Here is a 13906-nt window from a genome sequence, read left to right on the forward strand (position 1 = left end):
AGATCTTGCTATGCACTGTTCTCAGCCACTGACAGACCAGTATCCTCACGTAATCTTCACACTGAACTAATGAGAAGAGTAACATCTTTTCTCCATTTAAGAGATGAGAAAACAGAACCCCAGAGCAATTAAGGAACTGGCCTAAGGTGACACGTGTGCTAAATACTGACGTCAGGGTTTGGCCCCAGGGTCCACACTCCCCTAATGTTCTAAATAAATGTCTACTGCTGGCCCGAGGTGTTATTTTGCTCATACTACCTTACTTATTCTATTCAAGACTTGCCTTTTAATATTTTTTAAAGATTTATTTATGTATTTGAGAGAGAGAGGGTGCACAAGGAAGGCGGGAGGGGTGGGGAGTCTCGAGCAGGCTCCTTGCTGAGAATGTGGGGTTCGATCTCCCGACCCTGAGATCATGATCTGAGCCGAAATCGAGACTCAGATGCTTAACCGATAGAGTCAGCCAGGGCACCCCTTGCCTTTTAATACTTTAGAGTTCTTACAACCCCACTCTCTCTCTCTCTCTCTCTCTCTCACACACACACACACACACACACAGGAGGTGGGTTTCATATTTGTAATATCTTCTTTTCTCTAGATAATAAAAACTGAATGGCAATAAGGATCCTCAAGTATTTAAATACCACCTTTTAGATCCAATTAGAAATTACTTTCTCAAACACCTATTGTTATGAGCAAACCCAAAATAGTTCTCTCGGGTGAGACTAAAATTAGCCTTAGGGCAAATTAGAGTTCATATAGCCAATTTCTCACTAGGTGTAGACATCTCAAACTGAACATAGCCCAAAGGGAACTCCTGGTTGTCCCCTATCCTCCCCTGTGACCCTCATCTCTATAAAGAACACCTCAACATCCCAAGTCCCTCAGAGCTCCAAACTCAAAAGTTCTCCCTGGCTCCCCTCTCTCTCTCACCTCCTCATCCAACCCATCAGCAATTTCTAGCCTTCCTACCCCAAAAATGTACTGTTCCTCCACTTCCCCTGTCCCCCAAGGGCAAGCCATTGGTATCCTCTGTTTAGACCCCGGCGAGGAGCTCGTCAGTGGTCCCTTGCGTCCCTATCTGACTGACCCTTTGAAAACCTCATCTCCACATAGTACCCAGAGAGAACTTCTTTTTTTTTTTTTTAAGATTTTATTCATTTATTTGATGGAGAGACAGAGCACAAGCAGAGGGGAGCAGCAGGCAGAGGGAGAGGGAGAAGCAGTCTGAGCTGGACACGAGCCTCCATCCCAAGACCCTGGGATCACAATCTGAGTTTGAGTCGAAGGCAGATGCCTAACCGACTGAGCCACCCAAACACCCCTGGAGTGAACTTTTTAAATCACAAATCCAAATGTGTCATCTCTCTGCCTAAAATCCTTCTGGACCACCAGAACACAGCCTCGAATTCTTCCCCTGGCCTACAGAGCACCGTGTGACCTGAAACTGGCCTGCCTCTCCTAGCTCTTGGGGTTCACTCTCCCTCTGCTTCACTCCCTATGAAAACCAAAACAGGAGTGAACAGATAGTTCTCTAGATTAAAACATGAGTAGCAGTAAAGATACTAGATCCACACAAATCATTTCCACAAATACTTATTTCTCATCATTTTTTAAATACAGTTGACCCTTGAACAAGGGGGGTTTGAACTGTGCAGGTCCAGGAATACACAGATTTTTTTTTTTTACATAAATACAGCTGTACCGTAAGTTTATTTTCTCTTCCTTATAATTTCCTTAATAACATTTTCTTTTCCCTAGCTTACTTTATTGTAATATATAAGACACATAACAGTCAAAACATGTGTTCATCAACTGTTTATGATATTGGTATGGCTTTCGGCTGACAGTAAGTTCTGGGGAAGTTGAAAGTTATATAGGATATTCGACTGTACAGGGTTAGGTCCCCTTAACCCCTTGGTTGTTCAAGGCCAACTGTATTTTTTTCATCTTCATAGCACCTGCCACTTCTGCGGTTGTTTTGTTCATCTGTTTGGATGCATTCCCTCTTTAACACCATCTTATAGAACTACACCTTACTGTGATACCGGAAATATTTTCCCTTAGCTGTAATGATTATAGAGTCTCCTCAGTGTACCTTTTCACCAAGCTCTGATCTATTTCACACTCCCTCAGCCCATGGGTGTGAGCCCAAGTGCTCTGGATGTACTCTCTGACTTGAGCATGTCCCACCACGTGTAGCCTTCTCTCCTGGAGCCTCTCTACCCATCACCTTGTTTATGCTCTGCCCCAAATTGCCTTCCTGGGGGAGTGGCTACAGGGCCAAGCACGCTACCAGTGAATGGTGGCAGAAAATGACACTGAGTGTTAGAATATACACTCTGTAGCAACGTGAGGTCCTGCAAGAGGACACTTGAGTAAAAACTGCTCTCGGGTGATAGGTACCACGTTCTGGAAACTGGTGAAGGGCGCAGTCTGTTAATACATGCTAGCTAAGAACTTCTGGCTGGAGATTTGTCATGAACTGTAGGCAACTTAAAAAGTACTGCCAAAAGAATATATCATGAGGTCCAAAAGCGAAGGTAATTTGCATCAGGTCACCCCACTGTTTGTACCAAGGCATTCCCCTAGACTAGGGAGCTCTGGACTCCTTCCTCTTAATCTGCATGCCCTGCACTACTTCAAGGGAAGACGCCTGTCCATTCTGCACACTGGAATAGCTCCAGCTCAGCACTTCTTGGCCTTTTGGCTAAGATCAAGTAGAAGAGCTCCAGCCCTTAGAACGGTGCCTAGCACATAGTAGGTCCTCAATAAATTTAGTCTCTGAATAAACAAACTCATGAACAAGTGAATGTATTCTTTCTCCTTTTCTCTTTTCCTTTTCACTGTTCCAAATCTCTCCTTGAGAAGGAAAAAAATGTGCAATCACTGAATCATCACAAATCCTCTCCAGACCACTAATGGACCCTCGGCCACAGTTCAGAGAACGCGGATGTGGGGAACAGAGACCTGGCCACTGAGACATTAACCATTAGAAAGAGACAATGCTCTGGGAGTCAGTGGTTACTGAGAAAATCATGAGTGTACTGGGGTTAAGAAGAAACACTGGCAGCTATAGACCACAGTAAACAAACTCAACAAATATAAGACCTCACCAGTGTATGCAGCACATTTCACCTACACAGCCTGCAATCACATCGCTATTATTATTCCTACTATTATTATCATCAGTTTTGCCTCTTCCCAATCTGGCACAACCTAAATACCCCAGTGGATTTAAAATTATACAAAAGCATGAGTGACTCCAATTCCTCCTAAATCCACAGCAAAGAGCAAATCCTTTAATATGCATTGCAGGTAAAATACGTCCCCAAGTGAAACAACTGTAATCCAGGGTAAAATCTCTGTTGGCCTCCTAAGCTACTTGTAAAAGAGAGAGAGAGAGAGAGCAAGAGCACTTAAAGTGACTGCCCAACACACAAAACAGACGCTGTCACCAACACGGCATGATTACCAAGAACTGAAATCAGATTTAGTCATCTCATGTCTCCCTCATCCTACACACTCTACCTGTTCTTTTTCAGCTTTCAAAAACTGAAGGAGGAAAAGGAGAGGCAACAGCACACAGCAGGTCTATTTTGAGAAATAAAAGGATTCAAAAGTTACAGTGCAACTTCCACTGACACAGTAGCAGATCTCCGAGGAAACCCAGGTGACTCAGAAAGTTCTCTGTCTCTAGTATCTATACAGAAACAACTCAGTGTCCATACTTAGGGAGTCATCTTCCTCCTAGTTGAGTTTCCTGTAAATAACTGCCTGATCAAAGTTTCAGCTGGAAGCAATCTGAACGTTTCCAATCCATCTGCAGGGAGAGAGCACCAAGGAATCTAGTATAATCAGCAGAGAGAAGCAAGAGTCTCCAGGGTGAGGTTCAAACTCCACAAGCATCCTTTTAAGAACCCCAAGTCCTAAGATCCAAGGGCTATTAAGAGCAGAACAAAAGATCTAATCAACAAACTCTCCAAAAATCCCCATTCCTCTTGCATGGACGTTTGTATCTCCCTCTGGCTTGTTTTTGTAAAACAAAGTATTAAAAAAGAAAGAAAGAAAGAGAGAGAGAGAAAGAAAGAAAGAAAGAACTGTAAGTGGCAGCACCACACCTGCTCCATCCAAGTCTTCCTCACTATCCTCTCTATTGAGCCCCACATATTTTCACCAATACAAGTGCGCTGGGAGCCCCTTCCCTAGACATCCCCATCCTTCCGCCTGGCCATAACTAGGTTTCCCAACTGTGAGGGTGAGTGAGTGAGCAAAGAACTTCAAAGGGCACCTAAAGCGGGGGAGGGAATAACAATTTAAATAGCAAACTGTTCATTTCCAAAGGGGAGAGGTTGTTTAAATTTAAAAAACTAAACTAAACTTCTGTTGCAGAGATTGGAGGTCTCAAGCCTCCGACGGGGCAGGAGGTAGCACGCGCTCTGGAAAGCGCCGAATAAGTGGAAGGTTTTGTCGGTGGTGGTGGTGTTTTTAAACACTAAAGTTGTAAAGGAACTATATTACAGAGAGTATTGTTCTGATGGGACCAGCTGTATTAAAGCTTTTACAGTCAGGCACAAAGCACGACACCCCCCCACCCCCGCCTCCCTTCCTCAGCCATTCTTCAGGAGTGCGGGGAAACCGCTAGCAGGCAGGGCCCTGGGACCAGCGGGCTCCTCCCGCCACTCCAGTCCCCGCAGGTGCCGGTGCAGAAGAAAACCGGGGCTCTCGCCCCCCCTTCCCCGCCACTGCGGTGCTGGGGTGGGGTCACAGCATGCCCCACACCCGGCGCCGCACCTGGAAAGGAGCCGGGGCGCAGGAAGAGCCCCCGCCGAGGAGGCTCCCGCTCGGCCGGTGGCACAGTCGCGCACGCACACACACACAGACACGGAGAGCGGCGCGCGGGGAGGGGCGCGCGGTGGCGCGGGCGGCGGGCGCGTTACCTGTTCTGCCAGCCCTGGAGGAGGTTGGTGTATTTGCTGAGCACGCCCTCGAGCGCCGGCTCCCTCCTGCGGCCACCTCCTCCGGACGGACTAGCGGCCACCGAGCCCGGGCTGCTCCGGCTGCCCCCGCCGCCGAACCCCGCTACCGCAGACCGGCTGGAGACCCCCCGGCCGGCCAGGGAGCAGGAGGGCGAGGAGCCCGCCGAGGTGGCGCGGCTGCTGCTGCGGCTGCTGCTGTTGCTGCCCCCGCCGCCGTCTGCGCCTTGGGCCGCCCTCTCCATGGTCCGTGCGCGCCGGGAACGCGGGTGCCCGCCGCGGTGGCGGCCCCGGCGCTGGAGCTCCTGGCGCGGCGGCGGCGGCGGCGGCTGCTGCTACAGCTCCCGGCGCCCGGGCCGCGCGTGGCTGCTCCAAATCCCCGGGAAATGCCTGACTCATACAGGAGGAAGAGGAGGAGGCGAAGGAAAGCTGGGAAGGAAGCCAACGGGGCTGGATGCAGCTGCGGCCGCCCCTCCTCCCGCCGCGGCCCCGGCCCCGGCCCCTCCCTCCGCACTAGTTTCCCCGGCAAGTTCGGAGCGGGTGGCCGGTTCGGCGAGCCCTCCTCGGGTTCCTCTTCCTCTTCTTTCGAGTCCCCGCGGCCGTTCGGTCCCGGGGACGGGGGGCGCTGCCGGACCCCCAGCCGCAGGGTGGGCACGCCCCGTCACCCTCGCGTTCCTTCTGCCGCCCCCTCTCGGATCCGAAGGGGCGACAGGGAATCTCCGCGCGTTCCTCCCCACCCCCAACCCACCTCGGGACCTGGAGGGAGGGGCGGCCCCACCCACCCGGTCCACCCGGATATGGACCCGCCCGGCCTGACACAGGCACACACGCACAGTCCCTCTCTCTGCCTTCCGCACCGAGCCTGGGCCAGATACACGTACACGGTAACCTGGCAGTGAGCCTCACAGGCCGAGTAAAGTCACAGGGCGGCAACGGCCTCCAGGTTCTCCTGCCTGTCGGGGAGGGGAGGGAGGGCAGGTCGAAATTTCTTTCTGGCAGGTGAGCTCAGCGCCCAGCGTTTTCACGCTGCAGAGTTATAGTAAATGCATCATGGATACCAGGGCCCTGACTGAAGTGGGGCCAGAGAACTTGGGTTCCTGCCAGTGCCTCCTTACGCTGAGTGCTCTGGGTGGCTCACTCGCCTCACCTTAATCCCCACCGTGATGGACCCATAAATCTGGCAAGTCAAACCTAGGGAGCCGTGTTACCATAAACACCTAACCTTGGGAACCAGAGACCCTAAAACGGGTTAGAGTGCGCTAAAGGTAAAGGAACGTAACAGATTTACAATCACAGCGATGTGTTCTCTGCTGGCTGTAACTTCTTCCCTGCACCCCCCACCCCAACACACGCCGAGCTGCTGCAACTAGGTCTCTAAATCTAAAATTGTTGCTCTTTGGTAAAAGATGATGAGTTGCGCTCTCTCCACCACTAATAATTTTTGTGAGTATAAATATCCAATGCAATCTGGAAGTTTCTAAAATTACCTAGAAAAATAGCTTTGAGGAGCTCAGACACCACACACACACACAGTGATAGATTGATAGGTAATCCCTGCCTAAAGGATCCACAAACCCATAAAGCAGATAAATAATTCAACAGTTTAAAAAAAATTACTAAGTGGAATAGAGTAGCTCTCCTAGATGCAATTCCTCAAGCCCCACCTCTTTCTATAGAAGCTTCATATCCTTCCAGAAACCTTTCTAAGGTGGTTTACCTCTAGAAGTTTTCATGGAGAAGTTCCTGGGGCTGATTAGAAGTGGTTATGACCTGAATAAATTACAATTCCAGGTGCCTATACAGTGTAAAAGGAGGAAAAAATCCCCCAAAGTGATTCCTTTGTAAGAAAGACTGACTCTGAAGCCAGATGGAGCTGAGTTGGAATCTATGACCTCCATGGAGTTACCTCTTTTAGGCTTCCTTTTCTCACCCACAAAATGAGACCAAATGGTACTACTGGCTGTGAGGGACTATGTGAGACTATTTATTTGTTCAAGATATTTACCACCTCTCTCTGTGGGAATATCCTCGCTCCTGGTTGACCTCAGGCTTGGCCATGGAGCTGCTTTGGCCAGTGGAATAGAAACAGATGTAATATACACCACTTCTAAGCATAAGCTTTAAGAGCCATCATGTGGTTCAACTATCTTTCTCTTTTCCTTCTTCCAAGCGATCCGCATGTCCCAGATAAAGGATCCCCTCCAGTCTGGGTCCCCGATGGAGAAGACATGTGGAATTCGGCAGAGTCAAAGCCAGTTAGCATTGGCCATGTCATATGCACAAAATGTCTGTTATTAAACCACAGAAATTTTATTTTTTTACAGATTTTACTTATTTGAGAGAGAGAGTAGAAAGCCCAAGTTGGGGGGTGGGGTTGGAGGGAGAGGGAGCAGCAGACTCCTGGTGAGCAGGGAGCTTGCGGTAGGACTCAATCCCGGGACCGTGAGACCACAACCTGAGCCAAAGGCAGATGCTTAACTGACTGAGCCACCCAGATGCCCTGAGATTTTCTTTTAAGATTTTTAAAAATTTATTTTAAAGAGAGAGAGCATGTGCACTCAAGCAAGGGGAGGGGCAGAGGAAGAGGGAGAGAGAGAATCACAAGCAGACTTCAAGTTGAGTGTGGAGCCCAAGGGGCTCAGAAATCACAACCTGAGCTGAAATCAAGAGTGCGATGCTCTACCCAGTCACCCCACCACTGAGATTTTAGGAAGCATTTTTACCACAGCACACTTCTCCTAAGCCACCTGTTACGCAGACCAGTCCATAACTGTCCATGAAGTCCTTAACTGATACGAACACTAAGAAGCTGGACACATACAGGACTATGAATATCAGTCACAATATGCCAGAATAACACCCCTTCTCATGGGAGTCTGCACCCTAAGTTCCTGTTCAAAGGGGAGAAGTGCCATCATTTTATTTCATATCATCAACTCTCTACCACTGTTACTCCCTCCTACCCAGCTGACCTGTGAAGGGATGAGCTGGGGGAGGGCTATGCTGAAAGGGATAGTCAAGGCTAATGTGTTAGTCTGCTCAGGACTGCTATAGCAGAAGATCATGGCCAGGTGGTGTATCAACAACAAATGTATTTCTCACAGTTCTGGAAGCTGGAAGTCCGAGATCAAGGTGCAGGCATGGTCAGATCCTGCTGAGAACTCCGCAGGGCCTGGATTTATTGTGGAGGAAGGGGCTAGGGAACTCTTCAGGTGGGGGAGGGAGGTCACTTTTATAAGAGCATAAGCCCATTTATGAGGGCTCCGACTTCCAGGCTTGGGCTTCTCCTAACAGCCCCACCTCCTAAACCATCACGCAGGGTGTAAGGATTTCAACATCTGAATAAGTGAGAAACAAACATTCAGACCATAGAGGGCAGGATGGGCCAACAAGTCAAAGTTGTGGGATCACACATGGCCAAGGAGGGAAGTCAGTAGCAAGAAGTAAGTGGAGCAAACTTGGCAGAAGTTGTAGTACCATGGGGGAGATGAGGCAGGGACACTTGGGTGGTTCAGTTGGTAGGGTGGCTGCCTTCAGCTCAGGCCACGATTTCAGGGTCCTGGGATGGAGCCCCACATCGAGCTCCCTACTCAGCAAGGAATCTGCTTCTCCCTCTCCCACTCCCCCGAGCTTGTGCGCTCTCTCTCCCTCTCTCTCTCTAAGTTAATAATTAAAATTAAAGAAGATAGAAAGAGATGAGGCAGGTGCCCTCCCCCAGCAGGCCTCTTCCCTGCTCTCCTGGCATGGTTTGGGCTTCTCACCCGTGGAGTTTTTAATTAAAAGTCACTTCTTACAGAAAGCTTTCCTGACCCACCCTAGTGTAGCAAGAGACTTGCAAAAGAGACTTGCAAAATTCTCTTTGGAAAGTCTTCATGTTAGAAAAACAATTTGAGAATAAAAGACATAATAAATTGGAAAAAAAACCACCTTGGCATATATATGATTTTAAAAATTTGCAAAATATGTATAAGGGCCCAAAATAAGGGCTTTTCAATTTACCCAGATTGCATAAATCATTAAAAAATAAATAAAGATACAGATGGAATGACTGGAAATCTAACAGCTATTTTAGAAGCTGTACATGATTGGTGCAGTCAGACAAACAAACCACACCTTTTAAAATAAGGAGAAGAGGGGTGCCTGGGTGTCTCAGTCTTTAAGCATCTGACTTTGGCTCGGGTCATGATCCCAGGGTCCTGGGATTGAGCCCCACATCAGGCTCTCTGCTAGGCAGGAAACCTGCTTCTCCCTCTCCCACTCCCTCCGCTTGTGTTCCCTCTTTTGCTGTGTCTCTCTCTGTCAAATAAATAAATAAAACCTTTTTTAAAATAAAATAAAATATATAACAGGCAGAATCAGCAGCCCCTAGTAAGGAGCTGATTGCCCCCTCATCTTCTCCATAAGGGCCTGGAGAGCTGGTCTGGAGTTCCAGTACTACCTTCAGAAGCTCCATCCTCTGCCTGGGAATATCATTCTTGCCAATGGCACATAAAGCCTTGGGAGGATGTTTGCAGACTAGGGAGAGAGTAGGTGGACATGGACCTAGTTGGCCAGATCACATGAAGGAAGCCACCAGTAGAGAGAAAACTGTCACAACCTGATCCCCCTCTGACATCAGCTTGGTCACATTTGTATTAGAAACCACTGGTGCAGGGGCAGCTGGGTGGCTCAGTCAGTTAAGTCTGCTTGAAGATTCTCTCCCTCTGCCCCTCCCCGCACTCGCACACACACTCTCCCTCTGTAAAATAAACAAATCTTTAAAAAAAAAAAAAAAAGCTAGTCTGATGAGTGTTCCATCCCAGGTAATATTTTTTAAAGATTTTATTTATTTATTTGAGAGAGGGAGAGAGAGCGTGAGCGAGGGGTGGGGCAAAGAAAGGGAGAAGCAGACTCCCTGCTGAGCATGGAGCACCCCACCCCCCGCTGAACCGGACCCCCCCCACTCCCAGGACATGGGGCTCAATCCAGAACCTTGTGATCATGACCTGAGCCAAAGGAAAATGCTTAACCAACTGAGCCACCCAGGTGCCTCTCCATTCCAGATAATAAAAATAATAGCTAATATTTATTGAGCACTTACTATGTGTCAGGCAGGCACTGACACAAAGTTCCAAGTGCTTTTAAAATATCAAATGGGGCACCCAAGTGACTAGTAGGTTAAGCAGGCAACTCTGGATTTTGGCTCAGGTCATGGTCCCAGGGGCCTGGGATGGAACTCCTTGTCAGGCTCCACGCTCAGCATCTGCTTGAAGATTCTCTCTCCCTCTTCCTCCGCTCCTCCCCCTGCTCATGCACGCATGCTCTCTCTCTTTCTGTCTCTAAAATAAATAAATCTTTTAAAAAATAAATAAAACAGTGATGTATTTAATCCTTACAACAACCACAGAGGTATGTACAATTCTTGTTCCTATTTTTATAGATGGAGAAAAACTGGTTCAAGGACATGTTAAGCAATATCCTCCAAATCCTGATGGAGGTAGGATGTGATCTCCAGCAATTTGGCTACCGAGCCTGAGTTCTCAGCCACTACATTATACCACTTACTTCGTGATAGATCCAGTCTCATCTCTTTACTTAATAAAACCACTAGCAGCACAGCTTGGCACCTTGAATTCCATTCCTGTTTTATTTATGTTCATTTTGGGACTGATTCTTCCATCACCACTTTGAGGGAAGCAGGGCAAGAGCTGGGGCGGCTGGCATGCAATAATACTCCATAAATGTTTATTGTTTGGTGAATGAAGCCCAGTTTTACCGAGGAAGAAACACACTCAAAAAGGAAGAGCTAATACTGAACCTGAACCAAGGTCTCCTGACTCGAAGTCCAATGTTCTTGCAAAGATAGTCTGCTGACTGTTGCTGCGATATGTACGTGCAACTTTACCATCCAGTGGGAGGAAGGAAACACTGCAAGTAGGGTGCGGACAGTCCATCATCCTATGAACAAGCAGCACCATCAGGAACATCCCAAGGGTTACATCCAGGGAAATTAAATAGGGTCATATGCAACTTTGTAGTATAGCTGTATATATTATACTAAAGATTATACTAATATTTATATTACATATATTAATATATAACAAATATTAACATTTTAAATATTAAACTTCATATAATATATGATTAACATTGATGTATATTTTATTTACCTTTTGTATATGCTATATTCATTATATTAAAGCATTTTCCAAAATGGAAATTATGTTATTGTTTTGATGATTAAATTTATTAAAATAGATGCTTATTGGAGTAACTGGGTGGCTCAGTCAGTAAAACATTTGACTCGATTTCCTCTCAAGTCATGATTTCAGGGTCCTGAGACAGAGTCCTGTGTCAGGCTCATGCTGGGCATAGACCTGTTTAAGATTCTGTCTCTCAAAAATTCTCATCAAGGTACTAGCCAATGGGATGCCTGGGTGGCTCAGTTGGTTGAGCAACTGCCTTTGGTTCAGGTCATGATCCTGGAGTCCGGGGTTCAATTCCTGCATCGGGCTCCCTGCTAGGCAGGGGGTCTGCTTCTCCCTCTGACCCTCCCCCTTCTCATGCTCTCTCTCTCTCAAATAAATAAATAAAATCTTAAAAAAAAAAAAAGATGCTAGCCAATAGGATCCAACAGTACATTAAAAGGATCATTCACCACGACCAAGTGGCGGGCTGCAAGGGTGGTTCAACATCCTCAAATCAATCAATGTTTTACACTAAATAAATAAAAGAAAGGACAGAAACCATATGATCCTCTCAGTAAATACAGAAAAAGCACTAACAAAGTATAGCATTCTTTCTTGGTCAAAACCCTTCACAGTGTAGGGATAGAGGAAACATACCTCAATATCACAAAAGCCATCTACAAAAAGCCCACAGCAAACATCATTCTCAATGGGAAAAACTGAGAGCTTTTCCCCTAAGGTCAGGAACACGGCAGGGATGCCCATTATCACCACTGTTGTTAAACATAATACTAGAAGTCCCGGTCTCTGCAATCAGACAACAAAAAGAAATAAAAATCATCTAAATTAGCAAGAAGAAGTCAAACTCTCACTCTTCGAAGACGACATGATACCTTATGTGGAAAACCCAAAAGACTCCACCCCAAAATTGCTTGAACCCATATAAGAATTTAGCAGAATGGCAGGATATAAAACGAATGCACAGAAATTGGATGCACTTCTATACACTAACAATGAGACAGAAGAAAGAGAAAAGAAGGAGTCGATTCCATCTACAATTGCACCAAAAGCCATAAGATAGCTGGGAACTAACCAAAGAGGCAAAGAATCTGTACTCAGAACGCTTATGAAAGAAAGAAATTGAGACAGACACAAAGAAATGGAAAAATATTCCATGCTCATGAATCGAAAGAAAAATATTTTTTAAATGTCTATGCTACCTACAGAAATCTATACATTCAATGCAATCCCTATCAAAATACCATCAACTTTTTTTTCACAGAGCTGGAACAAAAAATCCTAAAATTTTTATGGACCCAGAAAAGACCCCAAATACCCAATGTTGAAAAAGAAAATTAAAACTGGTGGCATCTCAATCCTGGCCTTTGAGCTCTATAACAAAGCTGTGGTCATCAAGACAGCATGGTACTGGCACAAAAGTGGACACATACATCAGTGGAACAGAATAGAGAACCCAGAAATGGACCTTCAACTCTATGGTCAACTAATCTTCAACAAAGCAAGAAAGAATATCCAATGGAAAAAAAGACAGCCTCTTCAACAAATGGTGTTGGGAAAATTGGACAGCCACATGCAAAAGAATGAAACTGGACCATTTCCTTATACCATACACAAAAATAGACTCAAAATGGATGAAAGACCTCAATGTGAGAAAGGAACCTTAAAAATCCTAGAGGAGAGCACAGGCAGCAACCTCTTCGACCCTGGCCACAACAACTTCTTGGTAGACATATCTCCAAATGCAAGGGAAACAAAGGCAAAAATGAACTATTGGGAATTCATCAAGATCAAAAGCTTTTGCACAGCGAAGGAAACAGTCCGAAAAACAAAAACAAAGGACAAATGACAGAATGGGAGAAGATATTTGCAGAGGGTATATCAGTTAAAGGGCTAGTATTCAAAATCTGTAAAGAACTTATCAAACTCAACACCCAAAGAACAAATAATCCAATCAAGAAATGGGCAGATGACACGAACTGACATTTCTACAAAGAAGACATCCAGATGGCCAACAGACACATAAAAAAGTGCTCAACATCACTCAGCATCAGGGAAATACGAATCAAAACCACAATGAGATACCACCTCATACCAGTGAGAATGGCTAAAATTAACAAGTCAGGGGGCACCTGGGTGGCTCAGTGAGGTAGGCCTCTGCCTTCAGCTTGGGTTGTGATCCCAGGGTCCTGGGATTGAGCCCCACGTCCAGCTCTCTGCTCGGCGGGAAGCCTGCTTCCTCCCCTCTCTCTGCCTGTCTCTCTGTCTGCTTGTGATCTCTGCCTGTCAAATAAATAAACAAAATCTTTAAAAAAATTAAAATTAAATTAAATTAACAAGTCAAGAAACAACAGATGTTGGCGAGAACGTGGAGAAAAGGGAATCGTCCTACACTGTTGGTGGGAATGTAAGCTGGTACAGCCACTCTGGGAAACAGTATGGAGGTTCCTCAAAAAGTTAAAAATAGAGCTACCCTATGACCCCGAAATTGCATTCTAAGGATTTGCCCCAAAGATACAAATGTAGCGATCAGAAGGGGCACTTGTACACCAATGTTTATAGCAACAATGTCTACAATAGCCAAACTACGGAAAGAGCCCGTTCATGTCATGTTCACTGACAGATGAATGGATAGAGAAGATGGGGTATGTGTGTGCGTGCGTGTGTGTGTGTATATATGTGTGTGTGTATATATATATATATATATATATATATAAAGAAACATTTTTAAAGATTCACATGCCC

The 13906-nt window shown here is 46.3% G+C and overlaps 1 protein-coding gene across 4 annotated transcripts in view; it reads right to left on the minus strand.

Annotated features, from left to right (window-relative positions):
• OSBPL10 (oxysterol binding protein like 10) overlaps window positions 1-5285 on the minus strand; it is a 309890-nt gene extending 304605 nt beyond the window's left edge. For all 4 annotated transcript variants that reach the window (XM_044252621.1, XM_044252620.1, XM_044252619.1 and 1 more), the window contains exon 1: window positions 4941-5285. In XM_044252621.1, the coding sequence (XP_044108556.1) occupies window positions 4941-5221 (281 nt within the window). In that variant the 5' untranslated portion in view covers window positions 5222-5285. The remainder of the gene's footprint in view (window positions 1-4940) is intronic.
• Between the last annotated feature and the right edge of the window lie 8621 nt (window positions 5286-13906).

This window comes from Neovison vison, chromosome 6 (assembly GCF_020171115.1).
Source record: "Neovison vison isolate M4711 chromosome 6, ASM_NN_V1, whole genome shotgun sequence".
In the NCBI taxonomy this organism is placed as follows: domain Eukaryota; kingdom Metazoa; phylum Chordata; class Mammalia; order Carnivora; family Mustelidae; genus Neogale; species Neogale vison.